This window comes from Macrobrachium nipponense, chromosome 23, assembly GCF_015104395.2.
Source record: "Macrobrachium nipponense isolate FS-2020 chromosome 23, ASM1510439v2, whole genome shotgun sequence".
NCBI classification, from domain to species: Eukaryota; Metazoa; Arthropoda; class Malacostraca; order Decapoda; family Palaemonidae; genus Macrobrachium; species Macrobrachium nipponense.
This window is the reverse complement of record NC_061090.1, coordinates 70,959,586-70,986,741: the sequence shown is the minus strand read 5'-3', so window position 1 is coordinate 70,986,741 and position 27,156 is coordinate 70,959,586. Positions and strand designations below refer to the sequence as shown.

The 27,156-nt window shown below is 36.8% G+C and overlaps 1 protein-coding gene across 1 annotated transcript in view; it reads right to left on the bottom strand.

The window, feature by feature from the left end:
• LOC135198125 (uncharacterized) overlaps positions 1–26,257 on the bottom strand; it is a 61,373-nt gene extending 35,116 nt beyond the window's left edge. Inside the window, exons 1-3 of the mRNA XM_064225597.1 lie at positions 26,191–26,257; positions 15,979–16,084; positions 11,841–11,862 (exon numbers count right to left, since the gene is read on the bottom strand). Coding sequence (XP_064081667.1) covers positions 11,841–11,862; positions 15,979–16,084; positions 26,191–26,257 — 195 coding nt within the window. The remainder of the gene's footprint in view (positions 1–11,840; positions 11,863–15,978; positions 16,085–26,190) is intronic.
• Between the last annotated feature and the right edge of the window lie 899 nt (positions 26,258–27,156).

Sequence of the window (27,156 nt, the reverse complement as noted above, 5' to 3'; positions counted from 1 at the left end):
TAATCAAGATTATGAGCAGTTCCTTCCTATAAATAACTGTAAGTACATAGGACAAATTTAGTATACAGAAATAAAATAAAAATCCTTATTCGTCTATAAACGATAACATAATGCATTCTTACCTCCGAAAGGGGGAGAGAAAAAAAAAGAGAATAAAAACCATCTCCCTTCCATTCCCTCTCTCTCTCTCTCTCTCTCTCTCTCTCTCTCCTCTCCTCTCTCTCTCTCTCTCTCTCTCTTCGCTCTCTCTCTCTCTCTCTCTATCTCTCTCTCATCTCTCTCCTCTCTCTCTCTCTCTCTCTCTCTCGCTCTCTCTCTCCTTCAAGGTAAAAAAAAAAAAGTAGCCTGCATTGTCCCGGTTTCCTAATGATGTCAGGGCGAATTTTTTATAACTATTTTTTTATCGGTTACTCTCAGTTGGCCCTTTTTCCTGTCTCTCGTTAACACCTCATTGCCTCCGCTTCACCTCTCTCTCTCTCTCTCTCTCTCTCTCTCTCTCTCTCTCTCTGTGGTGTGTGCGTCGTTTTGTCTCACTTTTGACACCTATTCCCTCTATCCTCATTTTATCTTGTTTTTTTCCTTATCTCACAATTTTTTTTTTTACATTCATCTTCCAGCAGAGTAATTCCTTTTGCAAAGACATAAAACACGAGAGAGAGAGAGAGAGAGAGAGAGAGAGAGAGAGAGAGAGAGAGAGAGAGTTGGGGTGGATTTGATTGTAGAAAAATGGTAGCAAGCTGCAGTATCCCTTCTGCTTAGCGAGAACCAAACACAGAGAGACAGAGAGACAGAAATAACCAATGAGAGAGAGAGAGAGAGAGAGAGAGAGAGAGAGAGAGAGAGAGAGAGAGAGAGAGAGTAAGCATCCACGTCCCTCCTAAAATCAAAAGAGAATGGCAAATAAAAAAATAAATGAAAAGAGCTCCATCAGTTACAATCTGCATTGTAACCTCCCTCCGTGTTCCCATAAAGAGGTTGCATATTACCACCGCCGTGCAACAATGCATAAGAGAGACATAGCACTTCGCTGCTGCAACAGGAGCAGCTGTCGGCTTCTATGACGGGAAGGACAGGAAGGCCTGACGGAACTAGACAGGTAAACAATGGGTTCCCTTAAAATGACAGCTCTTTAGGGATGCCTGAGTCCTCCTGTCACGTCAGTGGCTGCAGATTGTATTTCACTTTTTTTTTTATCAATAACTTTATCCCCGCTTTATAATCGAAATGCAAAGCATAATCTTAATAGATATTTATTAGACGTTACATGCTTTACTTCGTAGTAATGCATTCTTAGTATTAGTAAAAAATAAATCTTTCTGTTTTGCTAAAGTATCTAGAGGAAGTAACTATTTTTTCTCTCTGACTGATAATTGAAAACTGCTTATTGCTAACAATGCAAAGAAAACTTGTCTTTTCTTAGACTTAGTCAAGATATTATTTCTCCTAAAAATATAGCAGCAATAAAACAAATATATCTTATGATCAGCTTCACGCTAATGAAACAAATAGAAATAGATCTTGTGATTAGTTAAACCAAATTTAGGCTTCCAAAAAATCAAAACTGCTCGAGTTATGAATTCCGCGGATTATTCTTTTGATCACGAAGTCCAGATAAAACTTCCTCATCCTCTAACTCCGGAAAATCAAAACAGCACAAATTATGAATTGTGAGAATTATTCTTTTGATTACGAGGTACAGAGAAAAATTTCTCATCCTCTAACTCAAAAAAATTAAGACCGCCCAAATGCGTGAGAATTATTCCAGACAAAAATTCCTCATCCTCTAACTCCCAAAAATCAAAACCGCACAAATTATGAATCGTGAAAATTATTCCAGACAAAAATTCCTCATCTACTAACTTCAAAAAATCCAAAATTTTCCTCATACTTTAACTCCAAAAAATCAAAATCGCACAAATTATGAATCGTGAGAATTATTCCAGACAGAAATACCTCATCATTTGCCCACGAACCTTAACAGAAGCTTCTTTTGCTACTTTCATTGTCATAACCTACTGTTTCCCATCGTCGAATCCGACGAAAACCAGCGAAGGTCAACCGCACAATGAGCTCAGTAATCCATTCACAAATTGCTAATTCAATGGCACTATGTATGCAGCAGCAGCAGCAATAGCATTGCCAAACCTTTCCTCCAATCCCTACCCCCCCAACCACCCCCCTCCCCCAAACCACCTTTCAGCCCTAGTGGCTGCAAAAAGAGAAAGGTTTCTACCTCAACCAAGGTACAGTGGAGATCGTTTTTTTTTATGTAAAACTGTAGTAGCAGCGTCCTATTGATTCGTATTTTTTTTATTCTTTTTTTTTATTTCTTTCGTTTTGTCCTTTCGTCTCCTGTATTTCGTATGGTTCTTGGATGCATCCATACACAAATTAGTTTCGTGGGACTTTGTTGGCTAATTTAGAACCACAGGAAAATTGGGGTATTCGAACCATTACGTCGAGTGCTATTTTTATATGAACTCAAACAGATATATTCTAAAATATTCTCTTAGCGCTCAACGGAAGATTGGGGCCTTTCGAACCCATTCGTCAATAACTGAAGGTTCTCAATAATATCTCGTCTTTATATAAGATCAAACAGCATATTCTCAATCATTCTCTTAGTGCTCAACTGGAAATTCAAGTGCTGTGAAGGTTCTTAGTAACATCCGGTTTTTTGTGCAAGATCAAACTATATTGAACCAAACAAAAACCTCTTTCGGTTTTCTTCTGAAGATGGAAAAAGACACCCACAAGATTACCGAGTATAACTTGTTTACGTGTAAGTTTTTACATAGTGTTAATACTATGTAACCACTCACACGTAAACAAGTTATATCCGGTAATGCTGTGGGTTTCTTTTTCCATCATCAAACAGTATATTCTAAATCATTCTCTTAACGCTTAATCCATTTTGATGACCGTTAAGTCGACTTCAAAGTCTGCAGTAAAGAAATTCTGGCCACACACAATGAAAAGGAATGAAAAGGAAATCCTCCCGTTGCAACCATCATCAACCTTACACAGCAACCCTCAGCTCGCGAAGACAGAGTTGCAACATGATGCATTCTGTTCAGGACCGTGTTGAATTGTATGGGCCTTTTATATCCTTCGTATGCCACCACTCGAGTCCCAACCCCACCCGCCCCCAAAAACCTGCCCCCAAAAGCCGGGAGGGTCCGTTCCTCATGCCTTACCTCAGGACAAAATGGAGCGTGGGAAACTTGACCTTACTCCTTCGACCCCAAAGGACCTCAGTAGGAACCCCTCACTCTTTCTCTTTCCCTCCGTTGGATAGGAAGGAATATAGAATTTAGACCAAATTCCAAGCACTGGGACCTATGAGGTCATTCATAGCTGAAAAAAGGAAATTGACAGGGAGGAGGTTTGAAAAGGTGCCACGGGAGGAAAACCTCAAAGCAGTTGCATTATACAACAATTGTTAGAGAGGGTGGAAAGCCGGATCGAAGAAAGAGAATATGAATGGAGGTACTGTGAAAATGAAAGAAGCTGCAGCTAGGGGCTGAAAGGACGTTGCAAAGAGCCTTAACGTAATGCCTACAGTGCACCACCATGGAAAGTTCCCTCCATTGGTTCCTTGGGAAATATTGTTGATATCTACTTACATCTAACTCCTTTTTGGAATGCGGTTGCTAAGCCTAATACCCAGTCCATATGGGTACCGGAGCTTACGTAAATGCTTGCTACCCACTGGTAACCAACATTCGAAGTACTGATTAAGCACAATGTTGCTTGAATTCGGTCCTCAGAATATTAGTATCATTTTAGAGAACGTGACGCCATTGCCGTTCTACTTAATTCGTAACCCATCCAAGTTCCGACCAAACTAACAACGACTAATTATCCAGACTTGCAGAGTAGAGAGCGGTTCGTTTCGTTAGAATCTTACTCTTTTTTTTACGTAGGTTTCATATGTGAATTACTCGCATATGATCAGGCAAGAAACAGTTTTGATTTTAACAAATACGAATCTACGGGCTGCACTGGTTCGCTCTCAGTCACAATCTTTTATCGAAATACATCCGTGTTGTCATGTAGTAAGATGAGCCTATATAGTTAGGGCGGCTGGTCCTTTACTCGTAAGGCTGCTTCTTGATTAACGTGAATTCCGAACTATGGCCTGTCAGTGAAGTTAGTGGAAAACTGGTCAAACATGAGGTAATGTGCAGTAGCCATTTCTCTCTCTCTCTCTCTCTCTCTCTCTCTCTCTCTCTCTCTCTACCTCATCGAGTTAATTCTATCTCTCCTTTTTCGAATTCGTTTCTAATATCTTTAAAAATATATGTAAAATATTAATAAATAAAGGTGATGCCACGGAGGCAATTCTCGTCTTTTCATTTTCCTCCGTGGCATCACGTTTATTTATACATAGCATCACGTTTTATATATGTCGTGATCAAGTTATTCATAAAAAAAATTAATGAATACGATTTTTAACGTATCAACCAACCATTCACACTGTAACTGAAGTACAGCACTATATCCCCAGCACCAAGTGGCGTGGAGCTCTTATAAAGTGACGTTACAAATCCCTGACTCCAGTGACGTCACGTGAGAATCTCAACCCAGAACTGCAAAAGATCCATTGAAAACTTTCGTCTCTTCCTCAATGGGGAAATGCAGCAAAGATTTCGTGTCGCCGAGTGGAATCCATTAGTCCGAAGCCAGCACCGGAGTCCGAATCCTCATCTTTGATAAACTGGAATGGACCATAAAGCTAAATGAGAGCTGAATCCAAAGAGATATCGTTGATTCTGGTCGATAGTTAATCAAACCCGAACACGAGCTTTCAAATTGTCTTCAAATATCAACTCGATAATAATATCGTGTTCGTTAGTTCGGTGTCCAATCTGGGAATCGAACGCCGTCAATGCACGTGGATCGAAAATCGCCGATTTTATTTTTATTTCAATCTTTATCTGTCCTTAGGCCACGCCCACGGTCTCGTTTCCTTCATTTTGATTGGCTGCTTAATCTCTGAAAAGAGCCAATCACAAGGGAGAATAGCACGTCCTTGAGAAGTACGTGCATAAGGTTGAAATTGATACAGCAAACTCAAAGAAAATGTAATATATGTTTTTGCATTAATAACAACGTGCTGTTAAGAAGTTACTGAAAACATTTGCACTGAATGCAGCTGTCTTTATTTGTTGATGATTCGCAAATAAAACTCAAAACATAAATTAGACATTAAAAGGAAACCTAGAGGAACAAGAGCAAAATATTCGGATGGGAATCAGTAGATAAAAGCAAAACAAGTGACGAACTTTATCAACGAAGAACATGTAATTACCATCTATGCAAATTTATTGCATTCAGGGTAAAAAATATTTCAATCTTTTATTTATCTTAACTATGAACTTTCACAGAAAACCGAAAAACAATCCGGCCAAAGCAACACAATTCAAACTTAGCACACAGAAAAAAATCTACTTATTCACAATACTGAAAAGGAAGAAAGAATTTTGTCTCAAATAAGAAACTGTTAATGTTACAGTGTTGAGAGCAAAAGAGAGAGAGAGAGAGAGAGAGAGAGAGAGACTGCATTCTCACCCTGGAAGGGTGAGTGGTAAAAAGTGAAGGGGAAAAAATGAGCTTTGTATTAAAAAAAAAAAAAAAACTCCCTGCATTGTCCCATTTTACCGGTTGGGTTAGAGGTTTTTCTCCTGTTTTTTTTATTGTTTTTTATTTTCCTTTTCTTTCTGTTGTATCTTTTTGCCTGCATTTCCCGCTCCCTTCTTTAACCTCTCGTTAACACTTCATTGCCTCCAGTGTGCATTCTCTCTCTCTCTCTCTCTCCTCTCTCTCTCTCTCTCTCTCTCTCTCTCTCTCTCTCTCTCTCTCTCTCTCTCTCTTGCTTTTTGTCTTACATCTCCTTCTCAATATTTAGTAGTATATATATATATATATATATATATATATATATATATATATATATATATATACATATATACATACATACATATTTATATTATATATATACATACAAGTATACATACGTATATATGAATTTTTGTTATATACTCAGGGACATTTTTTTCATAATCACAAACATTAAGCCACAAATTTCGTTTGATATCCGATTCGCTATTCCTTGAGAATAGAGATCTGGACATTTCAACGTAATTCGTGTCTTAATGTTTGGGAATATATATACGTATATATGATATATATTTATATATATATATATATTATAAATAATATATATATATATATATTATTATATATACGTATATAATTTATATATTAATATTATATATATTAATATTTATAAACTTTATTAATATATATAATATATATCATATTATAATGTATATATCTATATATATATTATAATTATATTAATATATATTCTTATATATATATAATTACGTATATATATATATATATATATATATATATATATCTATATATATATACGTATATATATAATATATATATATATATATATATATGATAACGTATATATATATATATATATTATTATATATCTAATTATATATATGTCTCCTATATACTTTAATAATATATATTATAAATCTGTATGTAAATCTAATAGTTTCTATTATGTAATTGGGCGTTAATTATTAATAATATATAATATATTATATAATATATTAAAAAAAAAAAAAAAAAAAATATATATATATAATAATATATATATAATTATATTATATATATATTTATTATATATGTGTGTGTGTGTGTGTGTGTGTGTGTGTGTGTGTTGTGTGTGTGTGTGTACTAGTATGCATTTACTCTGGATTTTTATATAGAATTTTTCCTGTTAAATCTTTTTTCCAAGACATATCAATACTGTACCCGAATATCGCACAGCAATTTTACCCATTACTGCAGCCCATTAGTTATCAACGAAGTCCCTAAACGTTAGTCTATTCATAATCATTAAATTCAGTAGAGCAAATAAAAAAAATGCCTTTTTTTTACGCAACAGTGCTACCAAACCTCTTTTCCTTCCCCTCAAATGACTGCGTACAATGAAGTTTCTTCTACGTCTTTGTAGAGAAGTCCAGTGCGGATATCCTGCCTTTATTTTTTTTTCTCCCACTGCTGTGTGTGGTTCCCCACTAATGGGTCGTTTTTTGTGCGCAGTTTTGCCTCTTTTCTTTTCAATAACCTCCTGTATTCTTCATCGTCTTGCTCTTCTTTCGTTTATTTCTTAATCTCTGAATGCATCTACGTATTTCTTTTCGGTGAAGCCACGGTTAAGATGGAAGGCATTACGATACTTAACCTACAGGTCTTTGAGTTCCTTACTACTCTAAATGTTCATTTTATTATAGACGTTACTCTACTTACGACGAAATTATTCTACTCTTTGGACTATGAAAAAAACAAGGAAATAAAGCCAGTGTAGAAGGTTAAACTAACGGGTCTTCATTACCGAGTACAACTGAAGTTTCCCGTTATTAAGATAATTGGTGTGGTCTGTTTCCAAATCTAAACACAACTAAAATATATACCTGTTATTGGAGACCTTTCATCCACAGGAAAATTTAATGCACCTTTATGCATTCATTATGCATTCAGGTCGTGAAAACGTAGAACCAAATTTTTACCACTCATTTTTTATATTTTTTCCATATTTTGCCAAGTTAGACTCAAAAGGCCGAGCACGGGAATAAATAACTGGCCACTGGGCCCTTGCAGAAGAAGAAAGCACATGAGTTGCCAATTGATATTTTTAACTGAATTTGGTGCGAAGTAGTGGTTAATTAACTAGTTCAACTGACAGATAAAAGTAGTAGTTAATTAACTGGTTAAACTAACAGATAAAAGTAGTGATTAATTAACTGGTTAAACTGACAGATACACGTAGTGGTTAATTAGATGGTTAAACTGTCAAATAAAAGTAGTGATTAATTAACTGGTTAAACTGACAGATACACGTAGTGGTTAATTAGATGGTTAAACTGTCAAATAAAAGTAATGGTTAATTATCTGGTTAAACTGACAGATAAAAGTAGTGGTTAATTAACTGGTTAAACTGACAGATAAAAGTAGTGGTTAATTAGATGGTCAAACTATCAAATAAAAGTAGTGGGTAATTAACTGGTTAAACTGACAGATAAAAGTAGTGGTTAATTAACTGGTTAAACTGACAGATAAAAGTAGTGGTTAATTAACTGGTTAAACTGACAGATAAAAGTAGTGGTTAATTAACTGTTTAAACTGACAGATAAAAGTAGTGGTTGATTAACTGGTTAAATTGACAGATAAACATACGAAGAGGAAGGTCTCATTTAATATCATAAACTTCATTCAGTTCCCAAAATGTGGTGTCTGCCATCACTATTTATTGGTGTCAGAGAGAGAGAGAGAGAGAGAGAGAGAGAGAGAGAGAGCGCAAAAAAAGGCATAAGAAATATATCAGTACACTATATATCACTTACAATTTTATTAAACTGGCAGAGCTTTTGAAGATACAGTATCCACCTACAAACTCATTTGTTACATTAATAACAGGTAGAACAGTTTATCACTAATTCAGTGAATGACATCGGTGTGATAGCACCCTTATTGACTGATATATATATATATATATATATATATATATATTATATATATATATATATATATATATATATATTTGTGTGTGTGTGTGTGCGTGTGTTTGTCGAAATAATCCGTAATTAACCCATTACTAAAACAAACTTCATTCACTTTTCATTATTATGTACAGTATTCTCGGACCAAAAAAACCAAGCTTTCCTAGACTTAAAACTCTTAAAAAACAAGAGAGAAGAAAAAAACACATTCCAAATAGGTAAATTTAACCTGAAATCTCATTGCAACCAAAAGTACATACGTGCAGCTCGTAGCAATGACGTCACGTGGGAGAATAAGCTCGTCAATGCGAAAGATTCATTGAAAACTTTCGAGTCCATTTGAATGGGGAAATGCAGCAAAGATTTCGACGGAGTAGAGACAGCTCTCTAAGTCTAAGCCAATGCCAGCATTCGAATGCCATCTCAAGCTGAGTTGCAGTCCATATTTCACTGACAAAATTTCAATCTACAGGAGACAATATTTGGTATGGACGAAGTAAGGTCCTGCTTTAAAAGCTTACTTATTTTAATTTTGAAAATACTCTTCCCTTTGCTACTTTCGAAATCAAAATAACCTTACACAATGTAAGTCATTCGGGGAATCGAATGTTGTCAATGCAAGTGGAACGATTTTCATTTTTTGTTCTACCGTGGTTGCGTTTTTGTACCTCTAAGCCACGCCTAGTTGCCTACTCTTCATTCCCATTGGCTAATTCTATCTGTAAGGAACCAATCAGAAAGCAGAATGGGAATAAATCTACGCACATAAGGTGATGTTTGTGTGCACCTCATTGCTTTTGTTGAACCTGTTTCATTCATTGGAAATGCAGTAAAAAGAAAAATGATGCCCAATAAAGATTAAAATTATATTTCAATATACTAATTGATGGGTAATGTAAAAATGTTCTAGACTGAGTTGAAAAGGATTTTAAACAAGATTGATTTACTTAAATGCAGAAATGGACCAAATTTCCGAGAAAAAAATACGAATCATTTTAATTTGCTCACTTGTTAAAAATATTACCGGATTTCTGTAAGAAAATATAGGTTAACAAACTGACTGACTTTATATCGCCAAAACATCTCAGACAGCTTCAAGAAAAGTTGGACATCCAAAGGAAATCCACATGACCGAAACAGATCCAAGGACTTAAGAGAAAAGTTGTCCAGATAAATGATCGAAGGAAACCTTTTTTAAACATAAATATAATCATTGCTCAATTAGAAGTCGGGAGAGGTTTAGAAACTGATCGCAAGTGCATTGCAACTGCAACAAACGAGTAAACGCAAGTTCATCTGCGAAGGTTGAAAAATCAGTATTCTGGGAAAATGATTTGCTGAACCAGAATTCAAAATGGGGTTGTCATCTTGAACTTCTAATCTACCAATGAATAAACGTCATATACAAATAACATGAAGCATATGGTGCACACCTTTATGCATGATAAAAGCAAACACATGCAAGCAATAATTATATACTATATATATGTATGCATAAATACATATACATATGCATACACACACACACACACACATATATATATATACGTATATATATATATATATATATATATATATATATATATATATATATATATATATATATATATTATATATATATATATATATATATATATATATCCGATCTGCCATTAAATGAATGTCTATATAAATAGAAAAAATTCTATGGTGCACACATACATATATATATATATATATATATATATATATGATATATATATACATATGCTATATATATATATATATATGTATATATATATATATATATATATATAATTATATTTATAATAATATATACATTTAATATATATACAAATACATATGTATATATTCATATACACATATTTCTAAAATACACATACCCCAATTAAACTTAAACTTACCTCCAGTGGAGATTCTTTCACAGAAGACACTGTCTACCCACTCTGTCAGCCAGATCTGCTCTCCACCACAAACCTGTCAACACTGCAACAACATTGCATTAGTCCCTGCAAATATAATGCATCTGCATCGGCCAAGTCCAAGTTACCGGCAGCCACCAAACAACCATTCGGGACCGATAAGGCTCTAATTGCATTGCGAAAAGAACGAATCTCGGCTTTATGATTCGCTCCTTTCAGCGTAGCCCTCCTCCCTCTATATGCAAGACCACTGCAGGTCACGGCAGATGTCGACAAAAGACGCGTGTGAAGCGATGCCCAATGCGCCTGCTTCAACGTTTCATCTGAAAAAGAGGTCTTCAAAGTACATTCGATTTAGTGTCATTTTAAAATCACTGCAAAGAGACTCATGCTTTCTTCAGATAGTATATCTAGGGGTAAAATGAACTAGGATTTCTATAGGGTAAATGCATTGCATATGGCAGGTACGTGCGAGAAGTTCCCAGGATATTTGCGGGTGTACCGCTGGGCACCTGCTTACTGCCTCGCCTTTTTTCCTTTCCTTTTTTTACGCGCGTGTGTGTGTAACCTTTCTTCGCCTACAGTTGCCATGATGTTTCCATTTCGCTCCCTGGCTTTACAAGGGATATTTATGATAAATTTTTCAGACATAGTCACTTTCATTTCATGTCGTTTATTTATTTTATCTCACTTATATTGGATCATTTATGCATTCTTTCTATTGTCTGAACGGGGATGAATTTTACTATGCTGCTTACAGACACTGAATTCACCGCCATTAATATTTCTGAAATTAGGAAAATGGTAGATTGATATATACTTCCCTCCTAAGAAAATGAAAAAATTTAGATGAACATCAAATTTATCTTCAAAGAAAACGGCAGTATTTCATTTTTCATTTTTGGTTGCGAAAATTAAAAATAAAATTGATTTTATAAATTTCTCATTAACGTGAAAATTTGTTTTTTAAGTAAAGAACAGTATTTTGATTTCCAGTGTACTGAATTCCAAATTTATCTTTAAAAAATAGAGCAATATTTGAATTTTCGTTTTGATGCGAATTTACAAAAATTAATCTTATAAATTTCTCATGAACGTAAAAATTAGTCCTCTAAGGAAAGAATAGTGTTTTGATTTCCTGTAACTGAATTCCAAATTTACCTTAAAGGGAAATAGTAAGTAGTAATCTCATTTTCAGTATTGGATACGGAAATAAAAAAAAAAGTTGATGTAAATTTCTCATGAATAAGATGAGAGACCTATATTTTTTTTCCTGCACTAGCAACAATACCATCTGCCCCTAGCAATGGGACATCTGCATTCCCACCTTGCAAGGGATCATCTGACACCTAAAGGGGATATAAAAAAAGTCTGCATTATCAAAGTTTCAAAAACGTGCCGTCTCTTTTTTTCAAGACTTTTTTCAAACTTACTATATATCCCCTTTATTTCACACTTATTAACGCGCCATTGCATTTCTTACATGTTACTCTGGCCATTTTTCAAATCTTATATCTTATCCTTTATTCTGTGAGATTTTTTTCCCCCTTACATCTCTCCTTAGACTGAGATTCTCTCCCTGTTAACAAAGCCAGAAGGGCGGAGGAGTTTGAGAGAGACCCGGAAAAGACCACGTCCGCAAAAACTGCATTGTCCCACAAACCCGACTAGAAGGACGCCGGAAAAAAAAAAAAAAGGCTCCTGGGTTAAGCCCTGCATTGTGCGACGCCTCCAGTGACCCCTCCACCCCGCCGGCGGTTGCATATTTCACAATTCGCAACAATGTATCCAAAGACGCAACGACTCGTTTCGACAGCTGTCGGTTTCCACTCCGAGGAGAAGGAACGACTGATAAACATCGACGGCTAAACAATGGGCTCTATAGGCCCGAGTGGGAGAGAAGAGAGTCAGTCGATAAAGTAAAATGGAATTAAGGAATAAAGTAAAGATTGTGTCAACCAGAATCTTCTTTCCAAGACCAACGACTCCTATGGTTTGTCAGGGACTTAAAACCTTTTACTTTGGTAGTCACAAAAGTCCTCTGCAAATATAGCTGCTAAAGTCCTCTTCTACAAAAGTAGTTACTGACGTTCTCTGCAAAGGTAACCACTGAAGTCCTCCGTAGAGGTATCCAATAAAGTCCTCTGCAAAGGTGGCCACTGAAGTCCTTGAAGTCCTCTGCAAAAGTAGCTACAGAAGTCATCTACAAAAGTAGCTACTGATGTCTTCTCCAAAGATAGCCATTAAGTCTTTTGCAAAAGTAGCCAGTGAAGTCCTTCGCAAGGATAACTACTGAAATCCTTCATTTAAGCAGGAAGAATCCTTCCTTTGGATAGCCATGAAGGACCCTCACTCTTGTGATACCGAAGTCCACCAATAACAAAGAAGAGAGCCTCATATATTGGTTATTTATTTATTTATTTATTCATTTTTTATTTGAATTCTCGTGTATTTTAGTATTGCGCTATTTTTGTGAGGCGGAAATTCCTTGAAGAAAGGTTTCGAATAAATGATACGTTAATGAGGATTATTGTCCTAAAACAATGGAGTTACAAAATATTGCACAAGAAGTATACGAAAGCTTTAATATATTGATTCATTTTTCCTCTTCTTTATATTTTCCTTTATTTTCACAAAAGGAAAATAACAAAGGAAAATCTTCAGAAAACGACCAGTCGTTGATAGTCGTTACCTGAACATTATACAAAATTGAAGCTGCGATATAGAAATTTTCAGTTTAGCAAAATTCTATGAAGACAGACAGTTCTCGGTTAAATCGCTTCAGTTTTTTATTGCTATATTGATTTCCAATCCTTCCCTTTCTCTGAATAACCTCTCTCTCTCTCTCTCTCTCTCTCCTCTCTCTCTCTCTCTCTCTCTCTCTCTCTCTTCTAAGTTATTTATGTCAAGTGGGAATCAAGTCTCTATTTTCCAGGGACCTCGCCTCATAAAACCTCTCGAAGAAGATTGATTCCAAGCGAGAGTCAATACAATGTGATACGATTACAAAGGAGATCGATTGTAAGACTGGAATGAGATTTAAAAGATGGCGTCGCAACCACCAAGGTCCCCAACAGCAATCGACGGCAGAGAAGCGAAACTAAGGCTGAGATAATCATAAAAAATCCTTAATTAACTTCGAAGTTCAAGTTCCAATTCACAGTGACTAAGTGGTTTAATTCACGAAGGACTGAGCTGGCGACGCAAACCCAAAAGTCATGGACTGCTACTATAAAGTGGAAAGTTTTTAATTAGATTTTGGATTCCCGCCTCATAATCGTTGACCAGACGGCATTTTATACGAAAGCCATAAAAGTACTTGCATGGAAATTTGTTCAACCCTTTTATTACCACGTCGTGGCAAAAATGAGGTTAAATATTGGAAGTGACTGGAGTCTACATGTATTTTCAAATGTGTGGCAATACTGAGGTGTAAAAAGAGTAAATTATCGTTCTTGAAATGCAGATAGATTTTAAGATACATTTCTGTAATTTCATGTAATCATAATAAATGTTCTTTCATAGATTAATTTCAATTTTTCTTAGTGGTCTTTACGTGACAATGTAGGTTGTAAGAGCTTTATAAATCAACATAGAAACTATCCAAACACTAAGTCTCATTTATAACATTTTATTGAATATTAATCATTTAATAAAAACATCATATCTCGAAATAATATCGGCTGTGCCATAAATGAATGGTTGAACTTCTAAATGATTCATTTAATTAAAGGTGGTGTGTGTGCACCTGTAATGACAGTGAAGTATTTTCTCTCTCTCTCTCTCTCTCTCTCTCTCTCTCTCTCTCTCTCTCTCTCTCTCTCTTCCATCATAAGATGATGAATACGAAATACAAATTCCTTTCCCAGTGAGTTCTTACCCAAGCTTAAAGGAGTCACCATATTTGCGTTACTGTATGAAGGGTTCTGTCTTTGATAATGGAAAGCCAGTCTTGATTCCTTCATAAATTGATGTCAGTACAATAAAGCATTTTACTTTTCCATGTGACCTAATTGAACCAGTGCACCATTGCAAAGTTTTAAGTTCATTTATTATCTATCAGAGCATTTGGTTTTACTTTAAACGTCTCCTTTTTTAAGGTAATGTTTCTCTTTTAGGATTTACCTCTGGCTTTGGGTGACTCTCAACGCAAGCACTAGATAAAAGACCTCACTGACTGGAATACATTCATTAGCGAACTCGAAATATCTAGAATGCAATCTCTGACAATCTCAGTGCATCTAGAAAGCATTTTCTTTTTTGTGTGTGTGCGGTTCAGATAACCTTTGGAACAAAAATTAAGTCAAGAATCGTTTCAAAATTTAACATTCAAGTTAAAGAATTTGCCTGTCCGTTATTACCAGAATATTGAGGGACGAAAGAAATATTGATCTTTATAAAGGATTTCCGAATATTTAACTAGTATAAGCTAATCAAGTTCTCATAAATCCTTAAATTTCAGAGCCAAAGGAAGCCAACATGAGACAATCTAACCAAGAAGTAGAAGTGAACTGAAATAAAAACCATATATTGTCAATAAAATGAATGTCTTCAATTACAATACGTTTCAGTAACCTGAAACAAACGGTATCTTATAGTGAAATATAAGTTTTGTCACCTTAATGAACAAAACTTTCCACGGTTTCTCTAACTTACTTAATTCCTCTTAATTCACTAACCTTATTACGATGCTTATTTCAGAGCTAACCTCGAGAGATATCTGCCCATAGGTTCCTCTCTCCAACACAAATCTGCAGAGACTAATGGACGTTGCATTCACTCCTGCATTATAATGCATCTGCTGCATCTCTAAAGATACCAGAAACTGCCACCCAACTTTTCAAACTCCAAGGCGAACATTGCATTGTGAAGTAAGCAATTTGCGTCCTTATGCATCGAGGTGCTTCCAGTATGGCCATGCTATGCAAGACAATGCAGGTGACACAGGAGAGTTTGGCATGGGAACTGGATATCCTCATTATTCAAAGTGTCTTTCAATATCAGGTCTTTCTCTTTTTTTATATATTATTATTTTTTTTTTTTATTTAGGACTGTGTAGGTAAAATAGCACCCTTCGCTCCAGAGATTTTTTCTAAAGAGATTAGAGTTAATATCGCGTTAGAAATTGCGTTTCATGACATGAGTATGAGTATGGGAGATTCTCAGGGTACTGCGTCCCACAGGGCACCTGCTTACCCCCTACCATTATTCTCTCTCCTCTCTCTCTCTCTCTCTCTCTCTCTCTCTCTCTCTCTTTTATTATCATACTCCCTTGTCTCTAATACGTTCAGACTTTTTCTTCCCATTTCATGTTTAAGGAGGGTGAAATCCATTCGTTTTCTGCGGCACAATACTATATCCGATTATAAAGTAAGCCTAATGCTTTTTCGCACGAAAATCTTCGCCTGTTTTGCAATGTATTACTATTCCTTTACCTAAAACTGTCGTCTTACTTCTTTCCTTACGTCCTCGTAAGAATAACCTTTTTGCAAAGCTGTAACTGACTGCGAAATCTCTTCGGAATATGTTTGACTTTGCCGTCTAACGTGTAAAGAGAAACAGCATTTGGATCTGAAACGTTTAGAAAAATCCTGTTAAAAAAATATACGGTTGCATTCCCATCTTGCAATCAATCGGAAAAACTGTATCTTGTCCCTCGAAGTTGAAAAAAAAAAGAAAAAAAAAAGACCTGCATTGTCCTGAGTTCGAATGCTCTGCAGGGGTCACCTTTCTACCCAGAGGGTACTTTTTTACGCTCCCTCTCCCCCTCCCACCCCCCTCTCTCTCTCTCTTTCTCTCAGCTTTCGTTTTTGCGTCTCTCGTTAACACTTCATTGCGTTAGCTGCATCTTACACGGTTCTTTTTTTTGTCTGGAATCTTTATTCTTTTATTCGCCTCTATGTTGCAATCTGCTTTTGTGGCTATCATGTTTTTTTTTTCTCTTTAAGTTTTTTCTTCTTCCTTTTACCTGACCATTCGATTCAAGAGTAGTATTCTGGATATTTTCTTTCATTTCTGATTTTAACGTCATATGCTATGATGAAAAGTATCCAGAAAAATACACAAGAATGTTGGTCATATTCCCATGACTCTCGTGAGTAATATTCTAGGTGTCACCTTTTCCTTCTGGATTTAATATTATATTCAGTGACTTGAAAATATTCAGAAAAATACACAAGACTATAGATCACTCTCCCCAGACCCTCAAACTTTACTTTCTAGAAAGATTTCTAACCAAAAATATTTCGAACTGACTCCCAAGAGAGAGATCGAGAAATTGCAAAGGAAGAATTATCATATAGAAACTACCTCGCGGCGAAAACCTGAGAAATATAAAGGAAAAGAGAACCAGTCGAACTGACTCCCAAGAGAGAACGATAAAAAAAATAGCAAAAGAAAAACTGACATAAAAAAAAACTACCTCGCCCCGAACACCTTGAGAGACACACAAAAAAAAAAAAAAAAAAAAAAAAAAAAAAAAAAAAAAAAAAAAAAAAAACTTAAAAAATGCATCGGTTAAGCCCTGCATTGTATACCTCCGATTTCGTGAGGCCCGAGGAGCGGTTGCATATTTCTTTTGCAACTTTGCAACATTGTATGCAAGACGAATTTTCTGCTACAACGGCTGCCGGCTCCTATAACGAAAAAGATGGATTGATGGGTTTCGTGCAACGAAGATTGATGGAACTGATCAGAGGACAATTTTATTTTCCTTTGGTGATGGAATCCATATTTATTCGCTCCGGAGTTTTCTGTATAAAGACACTGATTGAAATAAGGAAATTGAGTGGCTAGATCAATCGATCAGTCAGTGGTATATACTTAAACATGCAGTATTTTCTGCAAGCGATTTGGCAGGATTTAATTTAACACAAAAGTTAATCAATACACACAGACACACACACACACACACATATATATATATATAGTATATATATATATATATATATATATATATATATATATATATATATATATATATATATATATAAATGGATTAAGCTACAAATGTCATTTATTATCCAATTCGCTCTACCTTGGAATTAATATATTTTCAAATATGTTAACTGAAAGGGAATTTTTTAGTTGACGTAAAGACTATAATGAAGTCCTAATTTCTCCTCTGTGCGCTAGTTCGAATCTACGAGAGGAAGAAATTATTATTAACTAACAAAATTCCCCTTCGGTTAACATATATGAGAATATAATAATTCCGAGGTAGAGCGAAATGGATATTAAAGGACATTTGTAGCTTAATGCATATATATGAATCACGGTGATGTGATAAAAATTCATATATATATATATATATATATATATATATATATATATATATATATATATATATATATATATATATATATATATATATATATGTGTGTGTGTGTGTGTGTGTGTGTGTGTGTGTGTGTGTGTGTGTGTGTGTGAGTTTTGACTAGGCCAACAAAGGAAAACAAACCTATGCGCCCAATTATTAGTACTGTAGGACCAATTGCTAATAAACTATCTAAATATCTTACTAAACTGTTATCCCCGCTACTAGGAACTGTATCTAATTCACACATCCGGAATTCTCTTGATCTTGTGGAAAAATTAAATAATATTGTACTAAACCCTAGCGATATTTTTGTCAGTTTTGATGTATGTTCTTTGTTTACAAAAGTCCTTATTGACTCTGTGCTAGAATATTTAAGTAATGAACTTGTACTGCATGAATTGCCTATGTCCGTTAGTCACATAATTTCCTTAATTAAGTTATGTATTTGTGATTGCAGATTTATTTTTAATGGAGAATATTACCAACAAATATTTGGTATGGCCATGGGTAACCCCTTTATCACCTCTCCTTTCAAACTTATATATGGAATTTTTTGAGAGACAACACCTCCCGAATATCACACTTGTCCCCTTAAAATGGTACCGATATATCGATGATATCTTAGTAGTCTTACCTGTTGGTATCGATGTAAATGATTTACTGTCTAAATTGAATAATTTAGTGCCATCCATAAAATTCACTGTTGAAATTGAAAATAACAATGTCATTCCTTTCCTAGATGTATTAATACATAGAGAATCTTTCCAATGCAAATTCAGTTTTTATAGAAAACCCACAAATAATTTAACATATGTACATTTTTATTCTGGCCACCATCTTAATATTAAAATTTCAATTTTTTCTTCTATGTTCCTACGCGCTTTGCGTATCACGAGTCCACAATATCTGGACCAAGAAATAGAATACATAAAAAAAGATAGGAAACGATCTCTGCTACCCACCTCATTTATTTGATTTATGTTATCAAAAAGCTCACAAAAAGTTTTATAATGTTGCTATTAATGAAAAAGAAATGCCTAAAAATGTACTTAGCTTACCTTATTTTCGTGGATTTGAAACCATAAAATCAATATTTAAATTGTTTAATGTTAATGTAGTGTTCTCTTATAACAATACCATTAAAGATATGCTAATTAAGAATAGTCCCGTAACAAATAACAACATCATTTACAAAATTCCTTGTAAGGATTGCCCATCGTTTTACGTTGGTCAGTCAAGTAAAAATTTATGTGTACGTATTAAGCAGCATATGTAGTCAGTTAGAACAGCCCAGACTTCAAATGCACTGTTTATCCATCTGAGTGAGAAATCTCATTGTATTAATTGGGGTGATACCTCGGTAATTGCTAGATCTAATGATTATGTTTCAAGAAATTTACTGGAATCGGCAATTATACAAATCACTAATAAAAACAACCTAAATCTTAGTCTGGGAATGTACCATTTGGACCCATATATTTGTAAGATGTTTATGAAGGACCTTATGTATATAGTTATTATTTCTTTCTCTCTCTCTCTCTGTCTTTCTCTCTCTCTCTCTCTCTCCCTCTCTCTCTCTCTCTCTCCTCTCTCTCTCTTCTCTCTCTCTGGTTTCGATATTTTCTCTCCCTCTTTCTCTTGCTCGATATTATATATATATATTTATATTTTCTTTCGTCTTTTCATTAATAATATTTTTTGGGGGGTTTGGGGGGGGAAAAATTTGTGTAAAAATTCATGATATTAAATTGTATATGCTCCCGTGTTTTTTTTTTCTTCAAAATGTACTGTTTTCTGAGAGAATCACTTGTTTACTGCGTGTATCCTTCAAGGTGTGGCTTCCCTCAGGCGGCTCCTCCTTTCTGTAGAGTGAAAATCGCCCTTATTGCTTGCTAATCTTGTAGTGTCAGTTTGTATATTAAGCTTTCTTTTGACTATGTTGTTCTCTGTAAAATCAGTTTGCCTCAGTAAAGGGTCCGAACAGGACCGAAAGTACTTGGCTATCTCGCTTTTTCATTTTTTCCTTCGTGGCAAAAAACCTTTATTTATATATATCTATATATGTATATATATATATATATATATATATATATATATATATATATCATCCCTTATTCAGAAGCTAAATATAAACTTTACAACACGAGAAATTGTCTAGAATAAGACAATTACATTTTTCTAGCCAAACAAACTCGACATCGATTCTTCAACCCCAGACTGCAAGTAATTCTCGAAGCCTTTTTTAACCAACTCTCGTTTTTTAACATTTAAGCCGCCCTATTAAATTTCCTAGAAATCGGAGTGCTATAGTAGATTCACATCAACCGTGCATTTGATGTCTAGGACAGTCCCTTACGACGCTCCTGATTGTCAGTTGATAAGCTAATGACAGGGCTGGAAGCTCTCGGTCTTTCTCGAGAGTTCATATGGGTAGGATTTATGTTCCAACTCTCCTGAGGGATACGTCTTTCAGGAGAGGGGGAACATACATCCTGCCCCATGTGAACTCTCGAGAGAGACTGAGAGTTTTCAGCCCTGTGACTGGCTTATCAACAGCCAATCTGACGAAGAACCTCAAAAAAGCGCGACAATCGACCCGAAGTCTAATCACAGAGAAGTAAATTCGTAAACTGCCAAATTCAAATGGAGAGTGGAAATTTGCAGTTGTTTCCCGATACAAAAAATTTTGCAGAATCATTTTACCTTTCGACGTGGCAAATTATGAATCCTCCTCTCTCTCTCTCTCTCTCTCTCTCTCTCTCTCTCTCTCTCTCTCTCTCTCTCTCTTCACATTAGACACAAAGTACCTTTCTTTGCAGTCTTTTGTTCTTTTCTCTTTGTTATCCGTTTCTCTTTTTCTAAATTTACTTTTCACAAGCACATCCACCCACAACACGCACACACACACACTCTCACACACACACACACAGACCATATTATATATATATATATATATATATATATATATATATATATATATATATATATATATATATAACTATATGTATGTATATATATGAATGTATATATATATGTAATATACTAAATATATATATATATATATATATATATATATATATATATATATATATATATATATATATATGTGTGTGTGTGTGTGTGTGTGTATTGTGGATATGCAGAAAACAAATTATTTACTGTATATCTACTTAGTAAGTTACGTGGAAGATGAAAGCACTTATAATGTTTGATAAAAATAATGGAAATTTGTTTAAGATACTGTGATACTCATTATAAACTGGCTCATCCTCGTTATTGAGGTCCTGGAAGTAATACCGAAAACTAATAATAATAATAAAAATTTAACCAGTTTCTCTGATGTTTCAAAACCGGCGCATTTTTACTTGCTTATGTTTTTTTTTTCCTGTTTTTATCATTCATCATTTCTTAACGTCATTATTCTTCCATTTTTCCTTTCACGGAGAGTTGCAGTTCCCGGACCGATGGACCATGGGAACAGCCAAGATGGGAACGCCTACCTGCCCATCGGTCCCCAAAATATATATTTTTTTTTCCTTCTTTCTTTCATTCGCGAGTACAACTTCCCCTGTTATGAATGGGGAAGGGATGAAGGATGCCAGAAACGGTCAAGTTGCCACCTTATGTTTTTCTGAGCAATTTTTGCTTGGCGTGTGATCTTACGAGGCTTGCATATGACAAAAGTTTATTATAAGCACAGTTTCTCATACTTTATGAATTTTTTCGTACAAAAAGATGTAAGGGACCATATATATATATATATATATATATATATATATATATATATATATATATATATATATATATATATATGTGTGTGTATATGTGTGTGTGTGTGTGTGTGTGTGTGTGTGTATACATGCTATATTTCATATCACGTTGTTATTCTCGAGCCAAGAAGGGATGCAATAAAGCAAACAGTCCGCAACATTAAATGATAACTGTAAAGTGATATGACATCACGATTATAAGTAAAGGGAAAGATAAAGATATATAAATGTAGCCTTATGCTTGGACATCCAAGGAGCATACTGCCGGAAGGTGATTTCGAAGGTGATGGAAGAAATGTATTATTCAAATAAAGTTTTTACTTTCGTTTGAACTGGAAACCACAGAATGCGCAAATGAGCTGATTGTTGAATTTCCCGAAACTAACTTTAAGCCAAAATTACTTGAATAAAATTTCCTGTATACATCTGCAAAGAACCTTCAGTAATGCCTACAGTGCACCGCTTGAGGTACAGTAAAAGGAACTGAAACGAGTTGCAGCAAGAAGCAGAAAGGGAGCTGCAAAGAACCTTAAGCAATGCCTACAGTGTACCACGTGAGGCGCACCACCCTCCTGTGGGTCAAAGTGAGGATGTAAAATACAAGATTTTACGTTTAATGGCAAACTGTCAAAGGAAGTAATATATATATATATATTGTGACGTTTATAGATCTCTTCGTCTACCCAGTAATTAATTAATTAGTTTGATTTGGCAAACGGCAGCCATTTCCTCCAAATATCAGCTGATTTTTAGTAAACGCGGGAAACCAAAACCCGCCAGCCAGAGATAGATGGTTCCTAAGTTGGGGGAAAATAGACTCTTGTCAGCTTTAGGGACGTATCTATCTGTTTCCAGGATTTGCCCTGCTCGTGGGGGGTTAAGCTGACACCCCAACACCCAGGCAAAACACCTGCGATCTGCCCAGTCGTCTCCAGACGTGACCTTCGGATGGATGTCCGACCACCTGCCTTCCATTTAGGCCTATCCACGGCGTACTGGCGCGCCCGAGCCCCAGACCTAAGACAAAGCCGGGCGCCACATTTTCTACAAAGGTCCACACTGAACATTGCATCCAGGTACGTCTTGTGAAACAGCATATTGCCAGTCCCTTACATCCTATTATCTATTTGATCCCCATTTTCCCAATTCAAACTTCCATTCCAAAAAGAACTCATCCCTTTGTTTCCTCTCACTGCCTCATGGCCGCATGCTTCCCCTTGTGTGATCGTCCCAGACAAATGAAGTCATTGCATACCTCAGTGAAACATTAAAGTTCCTTTTCCCCAGTGTTAGAAAACTAACTAATTGAAATTGGGCAATAAATCCTTTTTTCTTTTATCTTGTTTAATCTGGGATCCTTTTTCCAGATTCCCTGAGTCATGTGCCAAGTCTCTCTGCCCGCAAGTGTTACATTACCCAAGTTTATGAAACCAGCTTGTACAAATTCCATTTTGAGCCAGCTATTATCCATTTGTGAGAGATTATAAGTCCCAACATGTGGACGCTGCATTTACTTTTCTCCAGGCCAGTACGAGCCTCTTGTAAATAAATAGCTGTAAAGTAATTACCTGAGCTCTCAGTCAACCTTTTGGTTCATTTAATACGTAAAAGTGGCGACTCTTGCCAGTATCCTGGCTTGTAAATCAAGTAAAAGTGGCGACTGCTTGTCAGCATCGAATCTGGGCTTGCTTAAAAAAAAAGCTTGTAAATCGCGTTATCCCTTGTAAAACGAATGTAAATGTTTTTCAAAGCGCAAAAAAACAAAGCACACTTGCAGGGAAAGACACACACTGGCTCACAGTAAGGTATACCTACCATTCATTTAATATGATTATTTATAACAAATGTTAGCTTAAGGTACGTTTAAGTATTTTATTACGAAGTGTTTAAAAGAGTGTAAGTAGAAATATTATTATTGTAACAGCGAAAGCGCCAGAGCTTTATTTTAGCGGCAAGCAAACAATTTGCCCCATGAATTCTCTGTGATTTTGTATTGTCGTGTATTGTATGAGCTCACACTAACATGTGTGTAGAAGGATGCCAGAAAGTACCAGATCAAACTAGGAAGTGTTTTGCCAGGGTTTATCGTTGTGTTGGAAAGCCTAGCTAGTTAGGAGTGTTCTGCTAATAGTTACGGCAAAAGAAGTGTACAATTCTTTTGTCTGTGATGGGTTAGGGGAATTCATTTTAACTTAGTTTCATTCCAAGTGTTGGTAACCTCTCAAGCTGGCCAGCTTGGTAAAGCTTCGTGCACGCGCACTCTCATGCCTGCCAGCCAACCTTTGGTTCGCTCAAAGCGGCAGCCATGTTTTTATCCCTTTAAGCATTATCTCAACGATTTAAGCAAAGTAACGTAAGTCTCAAAGTTTTAACGTAAATAATATTAATCTCGGTACTAGTATCTATCGTTCTGCCAGAGAAATTAACGTAATTCGCCTTGAATAAGAAACTAGAATTTCGTGTTGTAAATCGCCTCGCGTTTACAGAGAATCAGCTGTTTGAAGACACGCTGCCCAGCTCGCTCACCGCGTTTCACGTCGCATCGCTCACTCACTCGCTGAGCGAAAGTTTCATTTCACTTCGCACTAAACGTAACCTTTTCTTTTTAAAATTGTTTGCTAACATTTCATTTTAAAATCCTTACCGTCATTTTCGCTTGTCACAAGGACCTAGTATATCCTTACGTAAAGTTAACGTAAATCTTCAAAGAGTAAATTACAAGAATTGTTAACGTAAAACGCGTCTTTGTGAAATTCATATTGAAACGCAAATCATTTCATATAAGCGCAAGCCGCTACCATTAACGTAAACATCGTTCACCGCGAGTGTGTTATCGTTTTCATAAATCGTACTTCAAAGCAATTCTTTCATTACACGTTAACGTAAGTAAATCATTTAACGCAAGTTGCGTCATATTGAACTAACATTATTAGTTCAATTAAATACAAGGGAGTTCATTCATATATCATTTTCACCCTCTCCGAGAGAGAGAGAGAGAGAGAGAGAGAGAGAGAGAGAGAGAGAGAGAACCAGAACCCATTATTCACGAAGCCAAGAGTACTACGTTCATTACTTATAGCATGCCGAACTAACATTATTTTAGTCTCTTGTGTCATTATTTACACTGAGCATGATACGTACGCACCTGTGTCCATTGCTGTTTGCAAGCATTTATTTCGTTTACCGAGTACTTCAGCGAGGGACTGAGCATTTCTAAAAATTACCATTACCTGTCGTTGCCCAAGTGGTATTTTCATTTTCTTTATTCAAAAAGACTTGCGTATACCGCAAGCACAAACCGCACAGTGTGCCACACAAATTCATTACTTCCAGACAAGGAAGCCTACCAGTCTAGGACTGGCCACCACCAGTGTACGTCAGGTCTTACCATTTTACAGTGCCACTAATTCTTGACACTGTCCATTGGCTGGCTGCTGAAGTACTCCCACCTTTTACTTTCTCTCCTCCACCATTACCCTCTGCCACGAACAGAGTACCATTTCTCTTCAGTATATTTAAGTATACTGCATGTAGTGTCCGGGACACACCAGCACGATACCAGTGCTCCAAAAGGAACGCCTCCTCATAAGTGCCATTGCACCTGTACAGGCCGTACAGGTAGCCATTCAACCTGCGTGTCCGTCCTTACGGAACGCCCTATTCTTTAGTGTGTCCATGTACGAGGATCAGTGATCTTTCGGACCACTCCAAGGGAACGCCTCCCCAAAGTGCCGCAATACCAGCCCTAAGTGCTGTCAACCCTGCGTGTCCGTCCTTATGGAACGCCCAATCCATTAGTGAATCCGCTATCCCGGATCACCCAATCAAGGGAACGCCTCCCGAAGTGCCGCAATACCAGCACTACTAGTGCTGTCCACGGAACGCCTCCTGAAAGTGCTGTGCACCTGTACAGACATACAGTTAGCCCTATACCTGCGTGTCCGTCCTACGGAACGCCCATTCATTAGAGTATCCACCATTTTGGATCACTCAACCAAGGAACGCCTCCATAAGTGCCGTGCACCTGTATTGGACCTACAGGTAGCCCATTCCAGCGCCTCCCAAGTTGGGAACGCCCTTAAGTGTGACGTACGCCGTACACTCCATTTTATTTTTTCACCTCTTTAGAAGGTGCCATTCCAGAGGTGCCACCAACTTACGGGACACTTCCCAAGTGCCACAGAGCACCCAGTCTTTTAAGACTTCATTACCATTATCGCAGAACACATTTCCAAGTGAGTGCCACTTTATGCAGTAGGCACTCCCATCCCATTCAGTACTATGCCTGGCCACCATTATTTCTAACTTTGTCAGAGCCTCTACTGCAGCCTAAGGGAAATGTCTTCCCCTGCTTCCCGCGACTTCTTTGCCATAGAGCTAGAGAAGCTCGGAGCCCTCATAACTCTGGGCAAGGAGGCCGGTTACACTGGACCAGCACTGGACCAGTGGATAAAGGCGCAGCAGGATGCCGCGCGCCTGCAAGAAAAGGAAGAAAGAGAAGCAGAAAGGAAAGCCAGAGAAGAAGAGAGAAAGCATGAACTAGCTCTTAGAGATGAAGAAATCTCTCGGCAAGTTTCTAAGCTCCAGACCATGAGCTGGACTCCTGGTAAGAGGTGGTTGCGGAGGTTCTGCACCACTTGTTGTGTGCGTGGGCATGCTGTGGATTCCGACCAGTGCCCAAGTCGATCCCTACCTTGTGATGAGAGCTTCCAGGGTGAACTTCTCCAAGGCTACCATGCAGCCCTGCCTGATGAACAGTCTCCTACGGCCTATCAGTGGGTACAAGTCATGGCCGACACCGAAGCCCAGGTCTCCCTTATTTCAAGAAAGGCATTGCCTAGGGGTGCCAAAATCCAGACGGACGAAGAAATTCAGTTTGAATGGATTGACGGTAACCTCTATTCTGTTCCTTCGGTCCTTCTGAATGTGGAAACCACATTGTGCCGCCTGGGCGTAATTGACCAATTTCATGATGTTTATCAGGTAATATTGGGCCGAGATCTACTTAAGCCGTATCTCCCCTGGACGCAGCTCCCACTGCCAGATGCACCGGATCCCTGCAGCATGCCTCATAATCAAACCTCAATTTTAGGTTCAGAGGCTAGTGCCTCCGATGTCCCCGACATCCTTTCTATTTGCGAACCTGGCCCTGACCCAGTGTCAGAGCCCGAAGTTTCTTCCACATCATCTCAGCCTCTTACCATCTTACCGCCTACCTCCACTTTGGAAGAGGTAAGCCCACCAGTTAACCCCGGACTTGTTTCCGAGGGTGATTCAACAGAGGACTCTTCACCTGTGCCAGTGCACACTGCCAGCCTTGGTGACTCCACAGATTCGCAACCTGTGGGGGCATCTCGGCCTTATCATCCAGTGCCACGGAAGAGGTTCTGGAACAAGTTCTGCCGAGACTGTGGCCGCAAGGGTCACATGTCTGCCAAGTACGGAGGGTGCGCTAATTTTAATATTCCTGCCATCGCAATGGCAGTTACAAATCCTTCCTCACTAGGACCCCCAGCTAAGGGCCCTATAACCGTCGCACCCCTCCAAAGCCATTA